General features: G+C 44.8%; 2 protein-coding genes across 4 annotated transcripts; both read left to right on the plus strand.

Annotated features, from left to right (window-relative positions):
• Nucleotides 1-1,655: 1,655 nt before the first annotated feature.
• ARPC3 (actin related protein 2/3 complex subunit 3) lies at nucleotides 1,656-12,334 on the plus strand. Its single transcript, XM_082203680.1, has 7 exons — nucleotides 1,656-1,795; nucleotides 5,863-5,962; nucleotides 7,123-7,199; nucleotides 8,614-8,682; nucleotides 9,214-9,340; nucleotides 10,192-10,286; nucleotides 12,061-12,334. The coding sequence occupies exons 1-7, from the start codon at nucleotides 1,790-1,792 to the stop codon at nucleotides 12,121-12,123; spliced, it is 537 nt and encodes a 178-aa protein (XP_082059806.1). The 5' UTR covers nucleotides 1,656-1,789; the 3' UTR covers nucleotides 12,124-12,334.
• A 2,883-nt stretch (nucleotides 12,335-15,217) lies between these two features.
• On the plus strand, nucleotides 15,218-26,619 carry ANAPC7 (anaphase promoting complex subunit 7). 3 transcript variants are annotated; one of them, XM_082203622.1, is made up of 11 exons: nucleotides 15,218-15,459; nucleotides 18,814-18,955; nucleotides 19,449-19,568; nucleotides 19,946-20,057; nucleotides 21,006-21,159; nucleotides 21,980-22,122; nucleotides 22,886-23,003; nucleotides 23,863-24,059; nucleotides 24,306-24,530; nucleotides 25,232-25,382; nucleotides 25,566-26,619. In XM_082203622.1, the coding sequence occupies exons 1-11, from the start codon at nucleotides 15,359-15,361 to the stop codon at nucleotides 25,753-25,755; spliced, it is 1,653 nt and encodes a 550-aa protein (XP_082059748.1). In that variant the 5' UTR covers nucleotides 15,218-15,358; the 3' UTR covers nucleotides 25,756-26,619. The 3 variants fall into 3 exon arrangements, with proteins under 3 accessions (XP_082059748.1, XP_082059747.1, XP_082059749.1); XM_082203621.1 differs by having other exon boundaries at nucleotides 15,220-15,459; nucleotides 18,814-19,000; XM_082203623.1 differs by lacking the exons at nucleotides 15,218-15,459; nucleotides 18,814-18,955; nucleotides 19,946-20,057.
• Nucleotides 26,620-27,190: the final 571 nt, after the last annotated feature.

The raw sequence follows: 27,190 nt of genomic DNA on the forward strand, positions 1-27,190 counted from the left end.
CCCCTTGCATGCAAGCTTCACTCAACTTGGTGGGACTTCCTTCTGAGTAGACCTGCACTGCCGGACCCCCATTCACACATCCTCTTGCTCTCCACCACCAGCCCACGTTCTCTGCTAGATTCCTTGCTCCTTTCCTCCTGGTGGACAAGGTCTGTGCATGTTTAATTCAGATAAATATGAACAGAGCCAGCCCTACCATTAGACAAAGTGACCTGGCAGGTGTTGGGAGTCACCCCAAACTTGTACAGCCTCAGGTGTGATGAAGGATGCTGTCCTTTCAAAATCAGTGAAATAAGATCCAGCCACCAGTCTAGTTGGCTTCTGTACAAGGACTGGGGAGGACCCGCCCTGACTATGAGAAGTGTTTTGGTGACAAGTATTGTGTGTAGACAGAACGCGGGTGGCGCTGTGGGTTAAACCACAGAGCCTAGGACTTGCCGATCAGAAGGTCGGCGGTTTGAATCCCCGCGATGGGGTGAGCTCCTGTTGCTCAGTCCCTGCTCCTGCCAACCTAGCTGTTTAAAAGCACATCAAAGTGCAAGTAGATAAATAGGTACCACTCCGGCAGGATGGTAAACGGCGTTTCCGTGAGCTGCTCTGGTTTCGCCAGCAGTGGCTTAGTCAGGCTGGCCACATGACCTGGAAGCTGTACGCCGGCTCCCTCGGCCAATAAAGTGAGATGAGCGCTGCAACCCCAGAGTCGGTCACAACTGGACCTAATGGTCAGGGGTCCCTTTACCTTTACCTTTATGGTGTGTAGAGCAGGAGTATCTGGTTTTGGATAGTGGCCTACCTTGCAGGCTTCTTGTGAGGAGAAAATTGAGCAATATCACATACACTCCCCAAAGCTACTTAGAAAAAGGGTATGATGCCAATGTGAGAGATCGGGCGGTCGATCATGGGCCGTCCCTGGTTGATCCTGGTTGGTTACATGATCGCCAGCAATCGCCTCACCACCACCCCGAAAAAAACTGGCTCACCCCTCTCAAATACAGCTCGACAACTCTGGTCAATCCAGTGGGTAGATCGCTGCCCGTTTATTTATAGTGGGAGTAGATCGCAGTCTCTTGGAAGCTGGACACCCCTGGGATAGATAAAGGGGGGGGCTAAGGCCTGATTCCTCATGCACTGGCTCTTTGATGCATAGCTGTCAACTTCTCCCTTTTATTGCGAGGAATCCTATTTGGAATAAGGGAATTTCCCTTAAAAAATGGGAAATGTTGACAGCTATGTTTTGATGGTCCAACTCTCTCTGCCGCCTCAGAACTGTACATATTAAATCCTGTTTGCATTGCTGCAATGTACAGTTTTCTGTGTTGTTAAAGAAGAAGAAAGAAACAGCAAATATTAATGTAAGCTTCTGTGGGAAAAACAAATGTGGAGCCTGACCTGCATGCACATTTACTCAGAAGTAGGCACTCCAGAAGACTTACACATGACTTAGTCATGAAGCTTCAGTCCTAAACTGGGTTTCTCAGAAGCAAGCTTAATTTAGTTCAATGAGATTTAAAAGAGGTGGTCGCCTTTTTAATTCCTGTATTATTGTCAATCATTAACAACCGCACATACCTGGCAGTAAGCTGCGTGGAATTCAATAGGACTTGGCTTCTGCTGCCCCCTGCTGGCTCTCCGGGTCCATGGCCGCCGCCTTTGCCTCGCCTGCCTCTCACTTCCTGCCTGGGTGGAGCAGGAAGCGCTTTGCCTTTTGCAAGATTTCGCTGCCTCGCTCGCTGGAAGGGCGCCTCTCACCTCTCCCTCCTGGGTCACTTTGCGTTGCTGCGCCCCAAATATGCCGGTAAGGGGAAAGATCCGCGTACCTTTTAGAACTGCAGCTGGTGCACTTGCCTAAAACAGCATTTATTTATTCTTTTAAATGTTAGTTCATAGGGATTTTTAAAAACAGGAACTGGGGGCGTAAGATGCTGGGCCCGGGGAGAGATGGAAGGCGGTCTGTTAATTGAGCCCCTTGGATTTCTTCCTGTGATCCAGAACGTGCGCAAGGAAGCTGGGGTGTATTTTTAAAACCCTCCCCTCCCCACTCTGGGTATAGATCCATTTGGGTTTCTAATTTCTGGGTCTCTGCGCCCGGATTAGCCTTGTGTTGTGAATTGCTGGCGATGTCAGGGGAAAGAAGAACTTCCTTATATGGCCAGCGGGTTTTTCTTTTCTATAACAAAAGCACCCTCTCTGCGGTGGAGGATTCGCACTGCAACATCCTTGTTGAAAAATAAGGGATGTGTTTTTAATGTGCATCAAATAATCACACTCGGCAGCAGTAAATTCGCAGGGCAAAGGAAACGTCAGTTGCTCTTTCTTTTTTTAAAAGTTGCTATTTGAAAAACATTGACCCAAATACAACTTTTGATACCTGCAGTCCTGTGTCTGGACCTGTGGGCTGGAGGTTACTCAAAGGACGCTAGGCTGATACCTTGATTCATCCCTGGTTTGCTGGGTCCCCTGTGAATCAGTACCGTTTATCACATTTCTTGGAGTTTAAAAGACTGGCATTTAGAAGACATCTGTAGGCAGCCCTGTATCAGGAATTTTTTTAGTGTTTGATGTTTTATTATGTTTTTATCTATTTTGTAAACTGCCCAGAGTGGCTTATTATTATTATTATTATTATTTTAACTGTACTCATTTGCCCCAAATGACCTACATCGACCAGAGCACCAGGTACAGTGATACCTTGGATTAAGAACTTAATTCGTTCTGGAGGTCCGTTCTTAACCTGAAACTGTTCTTAACCTGAGGTACCACTTTAGCTAATGGGGCCTCCCGCTGCCACCGCACCGCTGGTGCGCAATTTCTGTTCTCATCCTGAAGCAAAGTTCTTAACCCAGGGTACTATTTCTAGGTTAGTGGAGTTTGTAACCTGAAGCGTATGTAACCTGAGGTACCACTGTACTTTAATGAGCACCTTATGTTTCACTCTAGACCAGGTGTGGGGAACCTTTGGGTCCTCCAGATGTTGCTGAGCTTCAACTCCCATCAGACCCAGAAAGCAAGGCATATTGCCCGGGATGATGGGAGTTGTAGCTCAGCAACATCTGGAGGACCCAAAAGTCTCCCCCCCCCATGCTTTAGACACATTGACTTCTGTATTATGTGGGTTGGTCCTGCCTAGCAGCAGAGGTTGGATTTGTTGACCTTCTCACCCAGGGGTGGGAAACCTGACTCTGGGTCTCCAGATGTCGTAAGACTCCAACTCCCATCATCCCCAATTATTGGTTTTGTAGACTGACATTAAACCTCTGCTGCCTTGAGGGATCTCTTTGGGGGAAGCAAAGGCTAAGGAGTAAGTAAACCTTACACGAATCCAGAGTGGAGTCCCAAAGGTGGTTGGATGGCGTCTTCTACGCCTCCTTCCAGCAACTCCTGCGGCCAAGCTGATGCCAAACGTCTTGCTCTGCTTTCCTTTGGACCACATCAGTGAGGCTGAGAGGGGGGGGGTCTTGTTGTCTGGGCAGCCCAATACCTCCATGCACACTGCCCAGGGAGGTCACATTGGTGCTGCTATTGCAGCAATTTGTCTTAACCCCCAGAGGTGCACTCCATTGTCTCAAGATGCCAGCAACAAGGCTGAGATTAATCAGAGTTGGAGCCCAAGGATATCTGGAGAGCCACGACTTACCTATTCCACTGAGCAGCTGAGCAATTTGAGGGAGTGAAGCCCATCCCAGAACAGGGGTAGCCCTTGAAATATTTTGGACTACCAGCCCAATTAGCATCAACTGGTTTAGCCAATGTCAGTGAATAATGGGAGTTGTAGGCTACAGCATTGAGGGTCCCACACTGACTACCCACTGACCTGGAGCAAGAATAATATAATAATTCCAATTGTAGAGTTGGAAGGTACCCCAAGGGTCCAGACCAACCCCCTGCAATCCAGGAATTTTGGCACGTGGTTCCCTATCCAATTTGAAACCATAGCGGACCCTGCTTAGCTTTGCAAACATGATAGCAGTTTTATTGCTGCACCACAAGGAGGAGAATGCTTAGGTGGTTGTTACTTTAAAAGTTGCTTTATACAGTGGTGCCTCGCAAGACGAAATTAATTCGTTCCGCGAGTTTTTTCATCTAGCGAATTTTTCGTCTTGCGAAGCACGAAATCCCATAGGAATGCATTGAAATTCAATTAATGCGTTCCTATGGTCAAAAAAAGTCCAAACAAAGCCAAATCTGGTACAACAAGAGTTTATTAAGTGCTCTTTAAAGTCACACATGCTGTAAAGAGCATTTCAAAAATTGAAGGAACAATAAATTAAGTTTCTAAACATGACAGAAAAACATTTTTTAAAAGAAACACAACATGGCCCAATGGTCACAGAAAATCATAAAAATTCAAAAAAAACCCCACACAAGCTCCCAGATTCTTGCAAACCCCTCCTCAACTGTTCCCCCAGCCATCCACCACACAGAAATTCAAACCCAGATTTTTTTAAAAAAACAACAGCAGAGTGGCCCAATGGTCACAAAAAATCATAAAAATGCAGGAAAAAAACCACACAAGCTTCCAGATTCTTGCAAACCCCTCCCCAACACCAAGTCCTTGAATTCCAAACACCCCAACCCAAAATCCAAAAAAACCCCCAAAAAGTTTTAAAAGTTTAACTTACCAAATGGCTGCAAAAGAAGTTTTGGAAAAGCTTCAAAAATCAGCAAAGTCTTCAAAAACCTCAAAAAAGGCTACCACACCACGTGCTATGAGTTGCTCCTCAAAGTCAAGTCGCAACTGCACCTCTTCAAGCAATGCACCCTGGGGATTAACGGTTTTAAGAAAAAGGAAACAAACTTGCAAGACGTTTTCATCTTGCGAAGCAAGCCCATAGGGAAATTCGTCCTGCGAAGCAGCTCAAAAAACGCAAAACCCTTTCGTCTAGCGAGTTTTTCGTCTTACAAGGCATTCGTCTTGCGGGGCACCATTGTATTGGGTCAGATCATTGGTTCATCTGTACTGTCTACACTGGGGAGAGACAGGCCTCAGGCCCCTCAGGATTATTCTCAGGCCACACCCCTCGCTGGACCTCCTTCATACTCTCCTTGAGTGCATTTGCTTGGCTGAAAAATGCCTGACTTTAAGGAAGGATGGAGAAACCCTCTGACTCGTGTGTGGCTAAAATGAAGCCTGCCATACGCAGGAAGGAGGGGCTTCCACTGCCCTGCAGACTTTTGCCCCTGGCTCTGCCTACTGCTGGTATGTGGCCCCCAGAAAGTTCCCCCACAAAGGAATGTGGCCCTCAGGATAAAAAGGTCCCACTGTCCCTGGCCCAGCTCGACTGGCAGCTGCTGTCCATGGTTCCAGGCAGGGGACCCCCCTAGTCCTACCCAGAGATGTCAAGGATTGCAGCAGGACCCTGCTCCGCGCAAGGCAGCTGCTCTGCCAATGAGCTGTCTCTTCCCACGAATGCTGCTCTTTGTCGCTGCCTCCTTCCCATTTGCTCCCCTTGCTGGAAGCAGACAGAAACAAAAAAGGAGAAAGAAGATATATTGGAGGACCTGGCAGTTGTTAACCCAGGTGGCACTTAGGTGGCACCTTTAATAATTGTGCAGCAGAAGAGGGGGTTTCAACAGGTGCTGCTTTGTGAAGCAAGCTTGAAGCTGCTGCGATCCCCACTTCTGCACAACTAGTAAAGGTGCAGGAGCTCTGCCTTCATTTCTACTTAACCACATGACTTGTGGGCCAGGAGGCCAATATTTGCCAACCCCTATTCTAGCCTTTGGGTGCTGTGACCGGCTAAAGAGCCTCCAGGGACTGGGGAACTCTGACTCTTCTGTACATTTTTGGGAAAACATAGAAACAGCTTTTCTGTGTGCCTGTGGCTTTTTGTTACTGATTATCCCTTCTTTTCCCTCTTACAGGCTTATCATTCCACTCTTATGGACCCAGACACCAAACTGACTGGGAACATGGCGTTGTTGCCTATCAGGAGTCAGTTCAAAGGGCCGGCACCCAAGGAAAGTAAGTTCACAGCAGGCCTCAAAAGGGTGTTTTCCGCAACATGGAAGGTTTGTCCCTCAGTGGTAGAACATCTGCCTTGTACACAGAAGGCCCCAGGTTCAATCCTCCAATAGGACTGGAAGGGTTTCCCTGCCGGAAACTCTGGAGAGCTGCTGCCAGTCAGTACAGACAGTACTAGGCTAGATGGACCAAGGGCCTGGCTATGTTAGGATGCTGAAGCAGTTTATCATTTGCATCTGACAGAGTTACCCCAGCCACTCTGGGTTGCTTGGGAACTACACTTCCCAGGATTCCTGGGGGGAAGCCATGACTGCTTAAAGTGGTGTGGTACTGCTTTAAATGTACACTGCAAATTGAGTCTAGAAAAAAAATGCCTATGTAAACAAATGTGTTCTTAATAGTTCTCGGAAGCACCCTGATAGGAAGAGGTATTTCTAAGAGGGGTCTCCCCTACAGAGAAGTCCCTTTTCTGTGCTGTTGTCAAGCAACATATTTTGAAAAGCAGCACCATTAATGAGGTTTAGGGTGCATGTCAAAGCATTCTGTGTAGGCATGCAGTTTACATGGATAGTTCCTGAGCTCTGTATTCTACCAAGGTAAAGGACCCCTGACCATTAGGTCCAGTCGTGGACGACTCTGGGGTTGTGGCACTCATCTCACTTTACTGGCTGAGGGAGCCGGTGTTTGTCTGCAGACAGCTTCTGGGTCATGTGGCCAGCATGACTAAGCCACTTCTGGCGAAACCAGAGCAGCGCATGGAAACGCCGTTTACCTTCCCACCAGAGCGGTACCTATTTATCTACTTGCACTTTGACGTGCTTTCGAACTGCTAGGTTGGCAGGAGCTGGGACCGAGCAACAGGAGCTCACCCCATTGTGGGGATTTGAACTGCCGACCTTCCTATCGGCAAGCCCTAGGCTCTGTGGTTTGGAACACAGCGCCACCCTAACCTTATGTATATTATTTAAAGTACAGTACTAGAAACTGAAGCTGCAATCCTTTAAATGCATTCTTAGCTGGGAGTAAGTCCAATTGAACTTGGTGGGGCTTACTTTTGCATTGTCAATCAGACATCTTCAGGAGTCAGCTTGCATTTCTTGCGATACCTTGTTTTCTTATAATATTCCAAGTACATCTATCTTCTTTCTCTTTCTTGGTAGCAAAAGATACAGACATCATAGATGAAGCCATTTACTACTTCAAAGCAAATGTCTTCTTTAAAAATTATGAAATCAAGGTAAGGAGGATGGGAAAACCTGCTTTAAAATGCTTGCTGTGCATTCTGGAGGGCCAGGGACTTGTTTTCGGAAACATAGGATTGTATCTACTTGGAGCTGACCCATTGACATTAATGGGCATGGCTAACTTAGATCCATCAATTTCAGTGGTTCTACTCTGAGTAGAACTTAAATGGACACAACCCAAAGAAATTAAATACAGACATAAGAGTGACTTAAGTACCCAAAAACAAAACAAAACAACCTGTGATTTGCATATTAAAGGGATCAGTTGCTCCTGCTATTAGAACAGCCCTGCTGGAAGGTTCCCCTTGTCCAGGGCCTCTTTTCTCAAAATAGGCCAGCCAGAAGGTTCCAGCAGGGATGAAGGCAATTTCCCCGGTCAGCTGGTGTGCGGAGGTTGACTGCATCTGGATAAGGAGGCTCCATTATCCTGGCTAATAAACCTGTCCCCCCTTGTCTGATCCCTTTTTAAAGTCTTTTAAAATATTGATGCATTAATCATGTATTGAACAAGGACATTCCCAATGATTTTCAATCAGCTCTAGTATTATAGAAGAGGAACAGTGTGTGTGTTGAATAATCCCCATGCATGACATTCACACGATGAGTGGCAATGCTTATGGTTCACTGGTTTGAATCCCCTTCCTCCCACTTGGTCTGTTTCATCTGCTTTCATATTGCTGTTTTATTGGCTCTAGGCTGCATATTTATTTTATTTTTTTATAAGATATTTATTAATATTTTTTAAGATATTACAATACAAAATGAAAAAGAGAGAAAAAAATACAAAATAAAAATGATTAAAAACCACTCCATTTTTCTATTACTTATTTTCCTTAGCTTGTTTCTCAGACCTCCTCATACCTCCCTTTTTTGTATTCCAATTCAATCCTTACCCTCTTTGTTTATCCTAATCTTTGGTCTTAAAATAGTAACATTAGATTTTTCCCTATTAGCAACCCATTTTTCATATTCCCTTAAAGCATTACAGCTGGAAACCACTTAATTTCTATCCAACATCATTCTAACATTCATTAATTTTACAATATTTCTGTAGATAGTCTTTAAATTTCTTCCAATCTTCTTCCACCGACTCTTCTCCCTGGTCTCGGATTCTGCCAGTCATTTCTGTCAGTTCCATATAGTCCATCAGCTTCATCTGCCATTCTTCCAGGGTGGGTAGATCTTGTGTCTTCCTCTAGGCTGCATTTTTAGTAACTATTTTTTTTTATTTAAAAAAAGGGTTGTATGCTGCTTACAGATTTTAAATAACCAATAGAAACTACGGCGCAATCTTAACACAACGAGGAGGTGCTAGTTGGTTTGGGCAAACTAAGATTGCAGAAAGAGGTGAAGAAAAGAGATATTAAGTTTTCCCAGGAGATGACTTGGATTTATTTTTATTTTTAGAATGAGGCCGACAGAACTTTGATCTACATAACACTCTACATTACGGAGTGCTTGAAAAAGCTGCAGAAGGTAACAGCATTGAAAAGGGCACTAGCCTTGTCTGCCTCCATGGACTTTGTCTGCCAAGGGTAATGAGTCAGGATGTTGCTCTCATTCCCAGGAAGCGCCGGTGGGGAGAATGCCTTTGGGCCCCCATCCTGCTTGTGAGCTTCCCAGGAGTAAATGGTTGGCCACTGTGAGAACAGAATCCTGCTTTCAGACCCAGCCAGGAGGATGTTCCTTATGTGCTGAGAGCTGGTTGTTGCTTTTAAGCCGAAGGAAATAAAAGTTTAAAAACAAGAAAATATAAATGTATTATTTTCCTATGTCTGTCCTTTTTGGGGATGGGGTTGAAAATTAAAATAAAACTGTAACCGTTCTTAGGGATTACAGTGGGTATGGGGATACTGCCGAGCAAGTCCCTTTGAACACAGCAGAACTTGCTTCTGAGTAAAGACACATAGGATCCTGCTGTAATCCTACCAGTTGTGTGTTGCGTGTACATTACGTTTTGTGTTGTCTTAAGTAGCTCATGCTTCCTTGTGCTCTCTTTTCCTCCAGTGTAATTCCAAAGGCCAGGGAGAAAAAGAAATGTATACATTAGGAATAACAAATTTCCCCATCCCTGGAGAGCCAGGATTTCCACTGAACGCTCTCTATGCCAGACCTAGCAGCAAACAGGAAGAAGGTAAGGGCAAGGTAACAATGCGGACTGCAAGCTTGAATTGGTGGATTTAATCCACTTACAGCTGAATCTTAAATATGCTCATTCATCAGCCTTACTGAACTAAAGGGGGCTTACCTCTGGATTAAGGGTGTACAGGATAGGATTGGATCCTTCCTCTCATTGCATTTAGAGTAGGACGCAAAGCAGCCTCTGCCCCCATTTCCCCACAACTTCATTTTCAGTGTAGCATTTCCTCAAGCTCCTACTCTTTCAATCTTGCGAACCTACAACTTGATTTAGAGGTCTGGGTGTGCCTGTGCCCCTTGCAGTCTGATGGAAAGAGCAGCTCTGCCTGGGCAACAGAATGGGCAGATGGGCTTTCTCCATCTGATCGGGGAGACTTTTCATGGCAGCTTGCTGCTTGTGAACCAGCATCACGTTCCTAGGAACCACAGGCTTCAGGTGTTCACTTAGTCCAGCAGAGAACATCCCAGCTTGTTTTGTAGGCAGCTTTCAAAGAGAGGAGAGGGGCAAAGCCAGCTTCAGCTGCAGGCTGGCTGCCGAAACCACCTTTTGGGAGGTGGCATAGCAAAACTAGTTGCAAGGTGTTGAAAATACCGTATTATTTGGGAAAGCAGGACACCACGAGGCTGTTTAGTATGAGAATGGGAGAAAATCATTTAACATGGTTTTATTGTACTTGTATTTATTTAATGTGTTTATATCTACTGTATGTGTTTATATCTACTGTAAACTTTTGGGATCAACAGATAAATGGAAATATTATTAATATTTTTTTTAATTCATCAAAACTGTGACTGAATGGGAGCTATAATATGATCTGGCCGTGGTTGTACGTCTTTGTTTTTCAGAGATTATGAGGGCCTACTTGCAGCAGCTGAGGCAGGAAACCGGCCTGAGGCTTTGTGAAAAGGTCTTTGATCCCCAGAGTGACAAACCAAGCAAGGTCAGATATTGATCTCCTCTGTGACTTGGCTCTATTTAAGCTAGGAGTGCCTCCCCTGTGGTGGCCGTGGGGACTCCCTTCAGTCCCAGCCAAGTTAGCCATCCTTGGTTTAAGTCTCAGCAGACTCCTGACAGAACAGACCTGGGGAACCAGTGGCCTTCCAGATGTTGGACTACAGAGCCCATCATCCCTGATCACTGGCCACCACACTGGCTCAGGCTGATGGGGGATAAAAGTCCAACACCTTCTGAGTGCCACAGGTTCCCCACCTCTGCCTTATGTTTTTTGGGTTTTTTAGAAGGACCAGTGGAATTTGGCAAATAATTCATGTATTTAATTAAAAATTCTCTGTTCATATCTACGTTATCAGTTGTGTACATCCATGGCAATGCCCTCAGGGTGTTGGATTCCCATCTTCCCTGCCTCAGCAAGCGTTGTCACTGGTCAGAGATGATGACAGTTACAGTGCAAGGACATCTGGAGAGCCCAGGCTGGGGCAGGCTGTTTTATGGCATTGTACCTTAAGCCGTGCGCTGCTCTGGTTCGCCAGAAGCGACTTAGTCATGCTGGCCACGTGACCCGGAAGCTGTACGCCGGCTTCCTCGGCCAATAAAGTGAGATGAGCGCCGCAACCCCAGAGTCTGTCACGACTGGACCTAATGGTCAGGGGTCCCTTTACCCTTTACCTTACCTTAAGCCAATTGGATAGGGTGTGGTATATTACAAAATAAATACAGAGAGTCTATCAGTAATCAGGGTGTGTTTTGTATGACTATCTTTTTACTTTACAACATCTAGCTAGAGCAGCACCATACTTGATTGCAGAGCCAGGATGGCTGCCAAACAGAAGCTGTGTGTTTAGTTTTCCCCAAAAGTCTCTTGTGGGAGATCAGAGGGGAACGTGGCACACAGCTTCAGTTTTTCGCAGCAGCCTCATGTCTGCTATCAAGTCCAGTTATACATGGGGCTGCCTCAGTTTGGAAAGCAGCCAGGTTGATCGGTGCAAGGCAGTTTGAGCATATAACACTAATCCTGGCCCAACTGCACTGGCTGCCAGTTAGTTTATGGGTCCAATTCCAAGTGCTGGTTTTCACCTATAAAGCCTTAAGTGGCTCAAGACTGCAACACCTCAAGGACCGCCTCTCCGCACCTGAGCAACTCCGGACCCTGTGATCAGCATCTGAGGCCCTTTCTTTGTGTGCCTCCTCAATGAGAGGTCTGGAAGGGAGCAACATGAGAACAGGCCTTTTCTGTGGTGGCTCCCCATTTGTGGGAGGTTCGCCTGGCACCTTCTTCACATATTTTTAGGCATCAGGCAAAAACATTCCTCTTCTCCCAGGCCTTTGGCTGGTTAAACAATCTATGGCCTTTTAAACTATGGAGGGGGTTATTATTATGTTAAGTATGCCTGTGTTTTAAAACTAAACTGCCCTGTGATCCTCGGATGAAGGGCAGTATAGAAATTTATTATTATTATTAATTATTTTGTGAAGTAATTTACAAAACATTGCGAAGTAAAAGCATGGATAATACGAACCCACAGTATGTGATGTCATCTCACTGAGATGTTACACCAGCCAATCACGTGCTCCTGGTGTGACAATGTCATGTCACATCATGAATTTTGTTAGACGTTAATGAGAGATCGGGGAGTGCAGGGTTGTATTTTTCACTGCGATGTCTTTGAAGACAAGTTGCAGGGTGGAAACTTGGATGTATTTCCACTTCTTCGCTCCATTTTCACACTTCCTCTTCTTTTCCCTTTGTCTCCTAGTGGTGGATGTGTTTTGTGAAAAGACAGTTCATGAACAAGAGCCTGTCGGGACCAGGGCAGTGAAGAGAGGCGTGTGGCTGTCTTGCCAAAGCACTTTGCTGCCAGATGTATAAAATTTTGCCTCTGTTTTAATATATGTTTTCTACCGAGAGAATAAGCGCTTCTGTGGGGGAAAGATACCCACCGGTGGATGAAAAGGTGGAGCTAAAATCATGTGCAAACCTTGCTGAGCTGGAGCTTTATCACGATGAGGAATAAAATGTGGTTTCTAGCATCGTTTGGGCTGTTCTTGTGTCTTTGACAAAAATGGGTGAGGAACCTTTAGGCCCTGGGTCAACTGTGGCCCTCCAAGCCTTTTTGTCTGGCCCTTAAGATTCTCCTCACTGGCCTTCTCTGTATTTTTTATTGCTTTTGCCTGGCTGGAGTATGTCCATCAACTGTGATAACACCTCTGACTTTTATGTGGCTACTTTACAAAAGTCAGAGCCACGTCCCCTGCTTTGCCCACTTCCGCCCTGCCTGCTGCTTTCATATTGTTCCCTTTAAAGTTCCCTAGGAGGGAATGTGACTCTTGGGCTGCAAAAGGTTCTCCACCCCTTTCAGACTGTTCTGGAGTACCCTGGAGACCCTCAGAAGCCTATTGGGGAGGTTCTCAGTTGGAAGATCAGCAGCGACCAACAAGTTTCCTTGAAAGACAGTTGCTTTCCCAGCACTACGGATCTCCCAGCACAGCTGGGGCACATGCTCAGTTTGGCTGTGAGCTTGGCTGCAAAGCCCACACACCAGTGAACTGTGTGACCAAGAATACATCCCAGGATCTTTTGGGTTCTATGGGAGACAGGCTGGCCCATCCCAAATGCTTATCTCAGTTGGCAGATTGGGAGGAGCAACAAAATCAGGACACCCACCCCAGTGCACACCACCTGTGTGTCAGAAGGAGTATGACTGTTTGTCTGTTGCTGTCACACTGCTTGAACTTCCATTGCTGGCAGTTTTGTGGCCAGGCAAAGCCACACAAGCCGTGCGACAGCTTCTCCGCAATGCCTGCAGTAAGTTGCAGCAGGGTAAAGAGGATCCCATATCCTGGGTGCTAAAATGGCTTGGGTCAGCCCTGGAGACAGGCTGCGGGTTGTTAAACAGACCAGCAAGTAAGGGCAAAGGATTCTCTTCTTGCTTAAGAAGAGCAAGGTAAATTTACTCCAGGGGTTGCCAAACTTTTCAGCAAGTGGGCATTTTTAGAAATCCATGAGTGTGGATGCCAGTCCCAAAATGGCTGTTGTGGGGGGCGGGGGGATATGGCATAACACAATGGCAGCTGCAGGGTGTGTGGCAAAATGCAAGAAGGCTGCCATATCTAAAAGAGCAGAAAAAGACGAGTGCACAATCTGCTGGGGGCATCCTCTGTGTCTTCTCATGCACCACAGATTTTTTAAGGGGATATTTATGGAAACATGCTGTGGCTGCCTAGCTAGTGACCCCTGACTTGAACTCATAACAACATAAAATTTGGAATGAGCTGAATAGCTTTTCAGGTCAGTTTGTTGTTAGACAAGACAGTAAATCGGCTAGAGCAGCGAGGTGCAGTGAATAATGTCAGACTAGGACCTGGGAGAGACCAAGGTTTAATTCCCCACTAGGCAGTGAAGTTCACTGAGTGACCTTGGGCCAGTTACAGACCCTCAGCCTGGCCTACCTCCCAGGGTGGTTGTGAGGATAAAACGGGAAAAGAGAAGCATGCACCCCAGATTGAGCTCTTTGGGTATAAATATAATGAAATCCTGCAACAAAGCTAAGCAAGAAATGTGCCTCCATAACCAAATATATTTAAATGATGCTAGACTAGATGGGACCTTTGGTCTGATCCAGCAGGACTCTGATGTTCTTACTCTTGAGGAACCCACCTCGTAAGAGGCTTTGTCTCAGGGAATTTTTATCTTTTCAACGTTTTTAATTTGTGCAGCTTTTTAGTAGCTGATTTTTACCTTCTTGTTCCTTGCATAGCTGTCAAGTGTCCCTTATTTGAAGGGACAGTCCCTTATTCCAGCGCCATGTCCCGCTGCTGTCCCTTATTGATGGATGTCCCTTAAATGATGTCCCTTAAATTTCAAAGGAAGCAGCTCCTCTCCCTCCCTCCCTGCCGGCCAGGGAGGAGGGAGGCTCCAACTGTGTTGCTTGGCTGTGTTGCTCACTCAATAAGAAGTCTAAGAACGACTGGGGGGTGGACCTTGCATGCCTTGTGTGTGGCTAGTTAATGCAAGCTGAGGGGTTTTTTGAATGCTGGACACCATTTTGTTGCACGTGCCGCTGCAAACTTTGCAGTGCAAAGCCAGGCCGGGGAGCCATCTTAAGTTTAGGCTGCATAGCCTTGTGGTGCATGTGATTCAGATTCTATTCAGTTGAACCTCTGGTTACAAAGTTGGCTGGACAGTGTTCTCAAAGCTACCAGCATGAGTTTGACCAGACTGTAGGAGGACAGGAAGACTGGAGTGCCTGGGACAGGTGAGGCTGCAGGTCCCTTATTTTCAAGGCTGCTGATCCCTTATTTTCAAATCTGTAAGTTGACAGCTATGGTTCCTTGTTTTATATTAACGTCTCCCCTTTACTTATTAATGTACTACAGTTGTGTTTTAGCAGTGAAATCTTAGGAGAAAGCCCTATTGTTGTATCAAATTCAAGACGAGCAGTGTTTGACCTCCCCCAATGGCGTGCCTTTTCTATTGAAATGTGGGTAAAATCCGCCAAAGGGCTTTGTACCAAGCTGAGGCATAGCTGGGGGTACCTAACGCGCATGCTCAGATATTTTCTCGCTCGCCCTCTGCCTGGGCTGCCTGTGGCTTTGGAGGTACAGCAGTGGCGCCTAACGCGCATGCTCAGGCCTTTCTTTCGCCGCCCCTCTCTAGTCTAATGGTCTTAGCTAGCGGAGGGTGTCCACACTAACGCCTCATTTCTTTATATTTCTTATCGCGCTTTTCTGCGTGAACAAGAATATACAAAATATCTTTTTTTAAAAGCGCATAGCGAGTCCAGAGTTAGAGCTGCGGCTCCCGCGGTGAATAACTGGGTCATAGCCTACGCAGGCGAACGTCGCGGGCAGCCCCTACCCCCCCTCCCGCCGGGCTGGCGCTTTGTGCAATGGCGTTTTCTGCGCGGGTGTCATGGCTGCCTTCTCCGCCAGGACCCCTCGGAGAGGCGCCATTTTAGAGTTCCTGAGGCGACCCGGAGCTTTCCCTGCCGCCGAGTTCGTAGCTGCCGCAGCCGCCTCCTCCTCCTCCGCCCTTCTCTCGGCTCGCCCGCGGCGATGAGCGTGGTAGACCATGTGCGGGAGATGGCGGCCGCCGGGCTCCACTCCAACGTGCGGCTCCTCAGTGGGCTTCTGCTCACCATGAGCGGCAACAACCCGTGAGTTGGGGGGCGGCCCGAGGAGGGGGGCGGCGGCGGCGCCGCGACTGCAGCCCCAGAAAGGGCTCGTTTCCCTCGCGCTTCCCCGTCCTCGAACTCCCCCCCCCCGACCGAGCGGCGCCATCCTGCTCCGCCTCTGCTCCCTCGCGTCCCCCGCCGTCACGACACCCCTGCCAGGTGGGGCGAAAGCGCGCCTGACCCGAGGCTTCGGCCAGGAAGGGCCGCGGCCTCCTGTCCCTTTTTTAATGTGACATTCAAGGCGACCCTCGTCACACGCCCGGGACTCTGCTTACTTTTGTACACCGCCCTTCATCTGTAGATCTCAGGGCAGTTCGCCACATAAAAATACGAGATAAAATAAAAACACAAAATACATGACAAGAACAAAAGCCCATTTGCAGTTGCAAACATTTTGTGCCCCCTCCTTATGGTTTCGTTTCCCCCCTTTCTTTTGTTATAATTGTTAACAATAGATTGTTGGTTGGCAATGGCATCCATCTGCCTGTGAGACAATGGAAGAGTTTGCCTTTGGGAGTGAAGTCAAATCCATAATAATAATAATAATAATAATAATAAAGCAGCCAAGTGATGTCGGACATCACTGGGGCTGTGCTGAGAGGGTGAGGTGGGGAACCTGTGGCTCCCCAAATGTCGACTGGGCCCCCAACTCCCCCCATTTTGACTTGATGAAGTGAAGAAAAAGAGAGGAGGGAGACTTGCAGCATCTTCATCACCGTTCTGTTTGCATGCTGCCCTTCCCATAGTTAAAACCGCGCTCAAGATTTATGTAACTGCAAAAATATAACAGAAAGTAGGCATGAGCAGTAAATTAAAACCATCTTGGTAAACATGCAGCAAAATTTAAGCAGCCCCCACATAAGTCACAATGAGGTCTTTAATGATAAAGATGCGCACACACACACACACACACACACCAGTAACAGCAAAAAAGCACATCAGAAATTAAATTGCAATGTCTGGAGGGCCATAGGCTCTCTGGCCCTGGCCTGAGGTCACCAGTGAGCGGGATGACCAAGTGGGGATTTGAACCCAGGTCTCCCTAGCCCTGGAGTCTGTAATGAATGACTGCAATCAGTGCCACATTTTTTGCAGGAAATAGGACCTGCCTGCAGACACAGAGGAGAGTTAAGCTACATCCTACTAACCCTGTTTACTTTGGAGTAAGCCCTATTGAATTCCACAGGGTTTACTTCTAGGTAGACACATTTAGGATCACACTATTAAAAGAACTCCATAGAATCTTCATGGATGGTAGCTTTTTCATTTTTTCAGTTGTTTGACCCCATTTTCCCTCTTCCATCTTTCTTTATAGTGTTTATCTATTTCATAAAAATTATACATTACGTCATTGTAAAAAACAAACCTCAGAGTGGTTTACGGAAGAAAAAACAGTAAAATCAAGAAAAATTCACAACCAGACTTTAAAACATACAAAGGTTAAAATACTAAAGCAGATTAAAATTGCCGTAACTTTCTAAGCATCTGGGTAGGCTTGTCTAAACAGGAATGTTGTTAGCAGGTGCCGCAAAGCGAACAGTGATGGTGCCTTCTTGACTTTAATAGGCAGGGAGATCCAAAATGCTGGTGCTGCCACACTAAGTGACCAGAGTTGGAAGAACAGGTATTATGTGGCACCTGCAGTAGTGCCAATTCTAATACCCAATGACTGCTGATAATACTTCACGCAGCTAATTAAGAGGACTACACTAAATCTGTTCAGGCTGCAGTTTGTTGCACACTTCCTAAACACAGTAGTAAATCCCAGTAAACATCCATAGGCCTGTGCTGCATGTATTTAAACAGTTTTTGGGCATCTTTACATTAACTAAGCACAAATGAACGTATTCTCAAAAGATTAAGCTCATTTAATCAACCTGTTTAGAATTTAAGGTGCTACAAGACTTTTTGATTTTTGTTGAAATAACTGACATGCTTGCTACACCTACCCATACTGATTTAAAAGCCTAGAGGGCACTGGTACTTTGGGTTAAGAATTAGACCATCAAAAACATAATTTCCCTACCGTGGGTTATTGGTAGTTCCAATACTTTGAAGGCCTGTGGCGTGTGTGAAATGGCAAGCTGTGCACTGCATGGTATCTCAAGGTACATGTGCTTCACCCTTCTCTCCTCTCACGGGTTTAAGTGCAAGAGACCTTGGAAATGAGTTGAATCCTATAGAATACTAGTATATTTTAAAAAGGCATCTTCAGCATCAGTGCAAAAGGCACCAACAGGGACAGTTGGCTCAGGGACACACACCTTTCCATTTATCTTCACAAGAATTCTGTAGAGTAGGTTAGGCTCAGAGAGTGGAGAGCGAGTGGCTGTCTTACCCATGGTCATCCAGTGAACTTCACAGTAGACAGGCAGTCATGTTGTGTATCCATAGCAGTGACCAGAGGAGAAATGACCACTTGGAGGAGTGCAAAGAAAAGACACGCCATGGTGCATTTGCAGCATCACAACTGAACGCCTTCATCTGTCCCAACTGCAACAAAACATGTGTATCCCACATCTGTCTCTACAGCCACAGCGGGCACTGCAACCTTCCGGCAGCTTGACCTCACCCCCAAAGGCTCAATCCTCCATTGTCTCCCGAGACAGATGGATGCCAACCAAGCATGATAGCATTTACGCGATGCTTTATCAAAGCTCTTTATAGTTGTTATCTCAGTAAATCTTACAAAAGCTTTATAAGTACAGTGGTACTTTGGTTTAAGAACAGCTTAGTTTATGAACAACTTGGATTAAGAACGCTGCAACCCCAGAAGTAGATGTTTTGGTTTGTGAACTTTGCCTTGGAAGCATAACATGTCTCGCTTCCTGTTGAGTGTGTTCCATTTGTAAATTGAGTCCCCCACTGCTATGGGAAAGCATGCCTTGCTTTAAGAACGCTTTGGTTTAAGAATGGGACTCTGGAACGGATTAAGTTCGTAAACCAAGGTACCACAGTAGGTCCCTCCCTATTTGTAATACTAATAGTACTACTAATAAACTGCTCTGTTACCTTCAGATAAAGGGTGGTATAGAAATTTAATAAATAATAATAGTTGGAAGAGGTATCTTGAAATAATAGTTTGCTTACGGTCACCTGGTAAGTTCATAGTTTCCTGGATGACAGATAAAGTTTAGCAACTTTATAGATTTTGGGGATGCTTAATGCTGTCATTGTAGGATAGCATTGCATAGTCAGAAAATGGAATGGACAGGTGGTTTCTGAATACAGACTCGTTTCTGTTTATTGTTTTCACCTTTCAGTAGTTCAGGGATGTTTGCTCCAGGATTTCCTCATGTGGTCAGCTAACACTGGTTTGTCTTGTGTTTCTTACAGTGAGTTATTTTCTCCATCACAGAAGTATCAGCTTCTTGTATATCATGCAGATTCTCTCTTCCATGACAAGGAATATAGAAATGCTGTCAGCAAGTATACAATGGCTTTGCAGCAGAAGAAAGCACTGAGTAAAACTTCAAAAGTGAGACCCTCAACTGGGAATGCTGCATCTGCTCCTCAGAGCCAGGTGTTCATAGCTTAAATTCTGATTATAGCTTGGTGCCTCAGTGCAAGAGTCTTGCATTCACTGTTTATTATACATGGCAAAAGATATGAATTCATTTATATCTGAAAAGTTTTTTTCTCCTTATGTGAGTTCTGGGAGAAATTAAATATATAATTGAATGTGATTTAACACTCGCCTTGAATAGACAGAATGGGATGGCAGATACTTGGAAGCCTAAGAAAGATGTTATTGTCTTGTAGTTTTCCTTCATAATGTATGTGGAAAGTGTCCCAGCCTTGGAGTAAACTCCTGAAAAGTAAAGATTACCTCTGACAACCCCAAGCACCCTACAACACACAACTTGGTCTTTCCTAGATCTTGACTATCCTCTCCATATATCAGGGTGGGGAACTTGTGGCCCTCCAGATGTTATTGAACCACTGTTGTATTTTGTATGTTGTCTTCTTAGTGCCTGCCTTCTGAAATTGAAGTGAAGTACAAAATGGCGGAGTGCTATACAATGCTGAAGCAAGACAAAGATGCTATTGCTATACTTGATGGAATCCCTTCAAGACAGAGAACCCCAAAGGTAGTACTTTCCTAGCTAAGTTATGCTCCTTGGGAGCCTTTGGCTGAGATATGGATACAATTTATAGGGTTGTAACCAGTGCTGTTCCTACTCAATAAATCCATTGACATCAATGGACCTAAGACAGCCATGTGCCTCGGTGGATCTACCCTCAGGAAAACTAGTACGGAATACAACCCATTCTTCGAACACCCTTTGGCTGACACAAATCCCCAGGTTTTTTGAATAAAGGTAAAAACTTGCCGTTAATAACTGCAAGCCCCGAGAGTTGTGCATCAACAGGTAGAATTAACAGATCCAAAGTGGTGCAAAATGTTATGTCTTATGTCAACATTAAAACATGATTGTTCTCATCACTGGATTTCTGTGGGTTGCAGATTAACATGATGCTGGCAAATTTGTACAAGAAGGCAGGTCAGGAACGCTCTTCTGTGACGAGTTACAAAGAAGTGCTGAGGCAGTGCCCACTAGCCCTTGATGCCATCCTAGGTAGCCACTTTTCTTCTGATCAATGATTATTGTTGAAAATTGTGATTGAGACGTTGGCATATCTGAACAGTCTTAGCATGGGCAGGTGAACAAAATATGAATTAGTGCAGTCCGCCATTGGCCTCCTCATGAGTTACAACATTAAAGGGGTGCTTGTTATGACTGCATATATTGTGTCTTAGAAGACGTAAGGGCTGGGAGAGGCAGTAACGATAGCATTGCAATGCTCTTTCTGATCTGAGGGAGGAGTGTGGTGCTAGAGATGGCAAGACAATTGGCGTGGATAAGTTTTACAAAATGCATCTGTCTGCAGGACTTGATCACTGTAATCCAGCAGTAGGGAATCTGTGACTCTTCAGATGTTGTTGGTGTTCAGTTCTCATTGCTTACCAATGGCCATGTTGGCTGGGATTTAAAGGAGTTGTAGTCCAGCACTGCTCAAAACTCCCATTGTTCTAGGTGCTTTTTGCCACATGGAATTTCATTAGCCCGAGCAGTTTCTGAGCTCTGGGCGCAGTACTGCACCTAAGATTTCAGATTAAAACTGCAGAGTGGAAGGAAAGGAAGACCTTTTTCTGCCTCCCCATTTCCAGCTACTCTCTGAAGACTGGAGAAGAGATCCTCTTAAGAATATTAGGGGGGTGGGCAGGGGAAGGACTAGATCATGTGAAAAATGAACAAAATATTTTAGTTGCAGTTCATTCATTTTTAGCTTTGTATTCTTGTTATTAAAAAAGCTTGCCTAGACATAGGTTTAAGGTGCCATTTAGCTCCTAGCTTTCATATCTCAGTTTCTAACACTGATCCAGCAACATTTGGAGGATCACAGGTTCTCCAGTCTTTGGTCAATTATCTGCTGTTGTCGGTGCCTGAGGACTTAATTTCCTTGCGACTACCAAGAACATTTTGTCAAAATGGTGGTCACAACAGCTGTTGCTTCTCATTTAGGCTTGCTGTCGCTCTCAGTGAAAGGTGCAGAAGTCGCTTCCATGACAATGAATGTGATCCAGAGTGTCCCAAACCTGGACTGGCTTTCAGTATGGATCAAGGCATACGCATTTGTGCACACAGGTGATAATACCAGAGCAATCAACACCATCTGGTAAGAATCTAGAGCAAATACAAATGAGCTTTCTCAAAGAACCTCTAGCCTGGTATCTTGTAAGATATACTACTTGGGTATATCTCAGCCCCACTCACCTCACAGAGTGTTTGTTGTGGGGGAGGAAGGGAAAGGAGAATGTTAGCCGCTTTGAGACTCCTGAAGGGGAGTGAAAGGCGGGATATCAAATCCAAACTCTTCTTCTCTTCTTATTGAAGGCTGCTTCCCCTTTGCAGCAAGACAGTTACAATGCTAAGTGTTTGAATGCTTAACAGCTCGTGGAATTTAAATCCCACATATATATGTCTTTTAAAACAAGGATGGGGAACCTGTGGTCAACTATTAGTCATGCTGTTGAAGGTGCCACAGTCGCTGCCCCCCCCCGGAAGCCAGAGTTGCATGCCTTACCAGGTTGCACAGCTGCAGCAGCGGGGGGCCCCTCCCCTCCTACCATGGGCAAAGAAGTCTATACCCCTTGGGCACCAAGCTGACCTAGAAACAAGTTGATTGTGGTTGCATTCTTAGTGTTGTTAGAGGAGTGTGTGCGGCCCAAGTAATATTTGGAGATGTTCCACTGTGAAAGAAAGCAAAGCGTACACCTTTCTCTTACTGACTTTATTTGTCTCATGCCCTTCCTTTTAATCCTCTTTGGGTGGAAGATGCTTTGAATCTAGACGTGCTGTAGTGGAGAATGATAAATTGTGACATGTAGATATGTTTGCCTTAAGGAAATGAACCTTTCCCCATAAAACAGAATAAAAATGCTCCAAGAAGTTCCAATATATTGATTTTATCTTTCAATTTGTTCTTCCCACAAAAGCTCGCTGGAGAAAAAGTCACTGCTGAGGGACAATGTGGATATACTAGGGAGTTTAGCTGATCTTTATTTCAGAGCGGGTGACAATAAGAACGCAATTCTAAAATTTGAACAGGCGCAAATGTTGGATCCTTATTTGATAAAAGGTAAGTCTCTAGAAAATATGGAGACCTTGTTAGAATAATTTGTATTCTGTATTCAACTTTTATAGTGCAATCCTATGCATGTTTATTCAGAAAAACATCCTACTGAATTCCCATGTAGGTATTTGTAGTACTGCAACCTTAACTATATTTTTAACAGAGCAAAAAATTCTCACTAGTTTTATTTTTTGTTGGTAAGGTTGAAAGAAAAACTAGTACAAATGAGGCAAAAAGAGGGATTTTTTCCTTCTGTCCTTACACTTAACTAAAATAAGAAATGGTTAAACCTCAAAAACACTTGTAATTTGTTGAAGACACATTTATATTGTAAACAGCTGATGCAACAACAGCATTGTGTCAATGAAATACATTTGTGGTTAATGGTACAAAAATAAAAGATGTTATATTTCAAATTTGTGTTGAGCAAATTCCCAGCCAATGGGATTCCTTTGAATGGCAGGTCTGCTGTTTGTTTCCCCCACAAATTGTACATTTGGATCACTGTGGAGCTCCAAATAATGTGGAAAATACATGACAACTGATTAGAACTGGAGCAACCAGTTTTATGGAAAATATTTTTGAATCTTCATTTTGAATTTATGCTAATGGATACGTGTATAGAATATAGAAGTTGAGAAAACATTTGGATCTGTTCCTGCCTTTTAGGTGAAAGCTGTGAACAGTCTTGTCCTCTAGTTTTCCTTGATCTTTTTTCCTTCATAGCTTTTGTGTGTGTGTGTCCAACTCTTTCATGCTTTGTCTTTAGGGATGGATGTATATGGCTACTTGTTAGCCCGCGAGGGTCGCCTGGAGGATGTGGAGAATCTCGGCTGCCGGCTCTTCAATATTTCTGACCAGCACGCTGAGCCGTGGGTGGTATCAGGGTAATGGGCTGCTTCTTGCTCCTGTTTGGCTTTACATTGAACTTTCTGAAGGCAGAATCTTCCCTATTAATGAGGAGAGTCAGATGGTCTTGGGTTTATTGCTAATGGCTTAGTGTTGGGCAGCAAAATCTTGACTGACACAGAGTTGGTGAATTCACCGAAGTCTGTGGGAGTTCGACCAAAGCTTTGTGTAGGATGTCCTGGAGTCTCTCTAACTGGCATACTATTGAAATGCCACTTTCAAAGCACCTCTTGCTATTCTTGAAATTCAAAGAGGTGTTGGATCTAAAAATATCCAAAGCCACTGTCTGAAATAAAATTCTTCAGGGAGCTAAATAGCCTTTAATATATTTTGTAACACAGCCTTCTCAGCAACACTGCTCAAGGCAGATTACAAAAATTACAAAACGTACTTAAAATCTTCCCTTAAAAAACACTTTGTTGTGGTGTCTAAAAGCTGGTTGTCTACATTAGAAAATTATTAATGTGTTTCTTTACTTTGGAGGCATCACTAAAAAGTAGGTCACTTTTCAGAATGCTGAAGCTAAAATTACATTTCCTGATAGCAACAGGCATTTCCGCTTTCATTAGGTAGAACACATCATTCCCGTGTGTGTGTGTGTGAGAGAGAGAGAGAGTATATTTCCCCCCCATCATCAAAAGTAATTGAAATAGAAGGTTGTAGGAGTTGGTGCTGTGGGTCTATAACAGAATAGCCCATCCTACTTTGGCAAGATGTTCTGCCCACACCCTTTAATAATACAGTGACAATGCTGCCATGGCTGTAAAACTCTCTGCTTGTCCTCCTGAGATGGAACAGATTGAGCATGTTAACCACAATTCCCTCTTCTTTCTGCAGGTGTCATAGCTTCTACAGCAAGCGCTATTCCCGTGCCCTGTATTTGGGAGCCAAAGCCATTCAGCTGAACAGCAATAGTGTGCAGGCTTTGCTGCTGAAAGGCGCTGCTCTTCGGAACATGGGGAGAGTGCAAGAGGCAATCATCCACTTCCGTGAAGCGATACGGCTTGCCCCTTGCAGGCTGGACTGCTACGAAGGCAAGTAAAAAGGACGGACTTCTCCAAACAGGAGTTGTTAAAGCTGGTAGTGAAATGAAAGTTTCTGTAGGCCCACATATGACTGTCACCACTGAGATGTCTTTCTGACATGCCAAGACCCCACCTTAAAGTCGTGAACTGTCAGCCTACTGTGCTAAATTCGGTGACCATTGTTTAGATGAGCGCTGGTTTTGAAAAAAAGCCAAATATTCTCTCAAATATGACTTTTACCCCTCTGACCCTCAGGCCTCATTGAATGCTACTTAGCATCCAATGGTCTTCGTGAAGCCACAGTCATGGCTAACAATGTCTACAAAACCCTGGGAGCCAACGCACAGACACTCACCCTCCTGGCAACTGTTTGTCTGGAAGATCCTGTTGCGCAGGAGAAAGCAAAGACATTGCTGGACAAAGCACTGACACAGCGCCCTGATTACATCAAAGCAGTGGTAAAGAAGGCAGAACTTCTCAGTAAGTCTTTCCCCCTCCTCTTTTCTTGTGCGCAAGTCTTATTCAGCATGAATAGAGATGTATGCAGATGCAACTCCCACCAAGTCTTGAAGATGGTGGAAGGCAGCAATTTTCACCCACATCTCTCCGTACTATAGCCATAATCAGACTTACAGCACCCTCTCACTCCTGTTGGGAACAACCAGCTGAAAATGCCCATCTTGAATTACTCATTACATTTCAAGCTTTCCATTTTGGCAAGAAGTCATGTGAACTGGAGATGCAGGGTTTTGTCATTTTCTTTAAATTGATATTTTTTAACGTGTCTCTTTAAAATTCAAAGTGTTTGCAAATCCATAGGTAATTAGGTGGTTTAGAATAGGCATTCTTCCTTCTCTGTCACAGAGAACTTCTTGTATATGTCACAGGAAGACACAATCTCGGCATCCTCTGAAACAAACTGTTTCCTCCTCTGAAAACCTAACTGCAAAAAAATGTGTATCTGAATGCATAATTGCAGAAATGGTTTTAGTTTGCTGGGTGCATAGACTTCTGTGTTTTTTCTTATTTTTATCTTGTTGTGCAAGATAAAAAAAGCTTTTGGCTGTGAGACAGTCTATACTTCTGCAAATTAAATTAAAGCCTCATACAGTTATTTATGATTTCTTTTTTGGGTGATGGCCTCAACATAAATAGCTTGAAATAACCCTTCTTATTGACAGGCCGAGAACAGAAATATGAAGATGGAATAGCTTTGCTGAGGAATGCCCTTGCCAACCAGAGTGATTGCATTCTCCATCGAATGTTAGGGGACTTCCTTGTGGCTGTTAATGAGTATCAGGAAGCCATGGACCAGTACAGTATTGCTCTAAGGTAAGTTTCTGGAAAATCCTGTTGTGATGGCCATGAGTTGAAGGACGGTTGCAGGAGCTTTATCTGTGGGTTGCTGATAGATGTCAGTGAGCTGAAATGGAGATGTGCATAAGCCAGCCTGTCCTGTTCTTGCTGCTGCTCCCTGACTCCAGGATGTCTTTCTCTTACTTTCTGTTCCCCCAGTTTGGATCCCAATGATCAAAAATCACTGGAGGGAATGCAGAAAATGGAAAAAGAGGAAAGTCCAACGGATGCCACCCAGGAGGAAGATGTGGATGACATGGAAGGCAGTGGAGAGGAAGGTGACCTGGAAGGCAGTGACAGTGAGGCAGCCCAGTGGGCGGATCAGGAACAGTGGTTTGGCATGCAGTGAAATCGCCTTCCTGAACTAACCTGGGACCATAGCCCTTGATGAGTGACACCCAATAAGACATTCTTCTCCCTGGAATGAAGAATGCCAAGGGGGCACTGTGTGCTGCTGGAAGAACTGGACTGAGGCAAGATCCAAGCAGCCCCTTCTGTCCCTTTTTTGTTTCTACGTTATGCTTTCGGTGTTCCTTATTTCATGGTGAAGTCTGAGCAACTTAAGTGCTGGGGAGGCATTCGTGCCAAGCAGCAATTTTGAGTTCTTATTTCTAAAATTAGAAGCTTTCAAATGATATAAAGCATTTTTCAAACATTTGTTAATGACTAAAACGATGTCAGAATCATGTTGTAAACTAATTATGCTTGATCCCCAGTGGTGCATAAATGTAGGCTACTTTTATATCCTTTTATAAAAGAGGCTTTATTCGCAAAGCCTGTACGGTGTCGTTAGATACACAAACTCCTCCAGAAAGCTGCTGGAATCTCACACAGGGGCAGTACATTTCTTTCCAGCCTTTTCCTGGCCTCCCCAGTGTTTTTTGTGGAGGATATTTAGCGTGCACACTCTAAAATAGAAGCATGCTGCTTCAGGCTCCTAACTGATGAGGAATTCTATAGCTGATGAATCCATATACACAAGAAATTGTGGCCTGTGAAATAGTTGGTTATTTTCACATTCTGTGCTAACAAGTGCCACTCCTTTTAAGCCTCTGTAAGGATATTAGAGAAAGTGAAATGGAGCAGCGTTGAGGAAATTACAGCCAGTGAAAGGTTCTTAAGGTTACTTCTTACTGGGTAATACCAATTAACAATATCTAAACCACATAATCCTTTCCTGCATACATGACTATTAAAAGCAGCCTTGCTAACATACTGTGCTTCTGACTTTGATTTGGCTGCATTAAATAACTTCCTCAAAGCACAGTCCAGCAGCAGTTTCTGTTGGGTGCCCCATCTGCACAAGACCACAGTGCTGTGTTCTCTGTTAAGTAATTATTTTTTTAAATGATGTGGCCTTCCCTTTCACAAGGGTGGCTAGCCTGCAGCCCTCCAGATGTCGCACTCTCAACTCCTATCATCCGTAATTGACTCCATCAGCTTGAAGCAGATGGAAGTTGCAACATCTGGAGAGCCATGGGTCCCCACCCTTCTCTTTTGAATCACAGTAGAATTTGAAAGACCCCATGTGTCTTGATCACCTGCTGAAAACTACTAATACTACCAAAGATTCAGGATGGAAAAGGTTGTTGATACTGTTATAGGGTTCTTGTGAATGGAGATACAACATTACCTGTACAGAAACATTCTTAGAATCATAGAGTTGGAAGAGACCACAAGGGCCATCGAGTCCAACCCACTGCCAAGCAGGAAACACCATCAGTGCACTCCTGACATATGGTTGTCAAGCCTCTGCTTAAAGACCTCCAAAGTAGGAGACTCCA

This window comes from Podarcis vaucheri (assembly GCF_965113315.1).
Source record: "Podarcis vaucheri genome assembly, chromosome: 16".
NCBI classification, from domain to species: domain Eukaryota; kingdom Metazoa; phylum Chordata; class Lepidosauria; order Squamata; family Lacertidae; genus Podarcis; species Podarcis vaucheri.

Bases quoted from the DNA above. Each gene is read 5' to 3' on its own strand.
- ARPC3 (XM_082203680.1), top strand. The intron at 9,341-10,191 runs GTAAGGGCAAGG...TTTGTTTTTCAG, and splicing joins TAGCAGCAAACAGGAAGAAG to AGATTATGAGGGCCTACTTG. The intron at 10,287-12,060 runs GTCAGATATTGA...TTTGTCTCCTAG, and splicing joins AGAGTGACAAACCAAGCAAG to TGGTGGATGTGTTTTGTGAA.
- ANAPC7 (XM_082203621.1), top strand. From the start codon at position 15,359: ATGAGCGTGGTAGACCATGTGCGGGAGATGGCGGCCGCCGGGCTCCAC. The intron at 19,001-19,448 runs GTGTTCATAGCT...TTGTCTTCTTAG, and splicing joins CATCTGCTCCTCAGAGCCAG to TGCCTGCCTTCTGAAATTGA. The intron at 22,123-22,885 runs GTAAGTCTCTAG...CTTTGTCTTTAG, and splicing joins GGATCCTTATTTGATAAAAG to GGATGGATGTATATGGCTAC.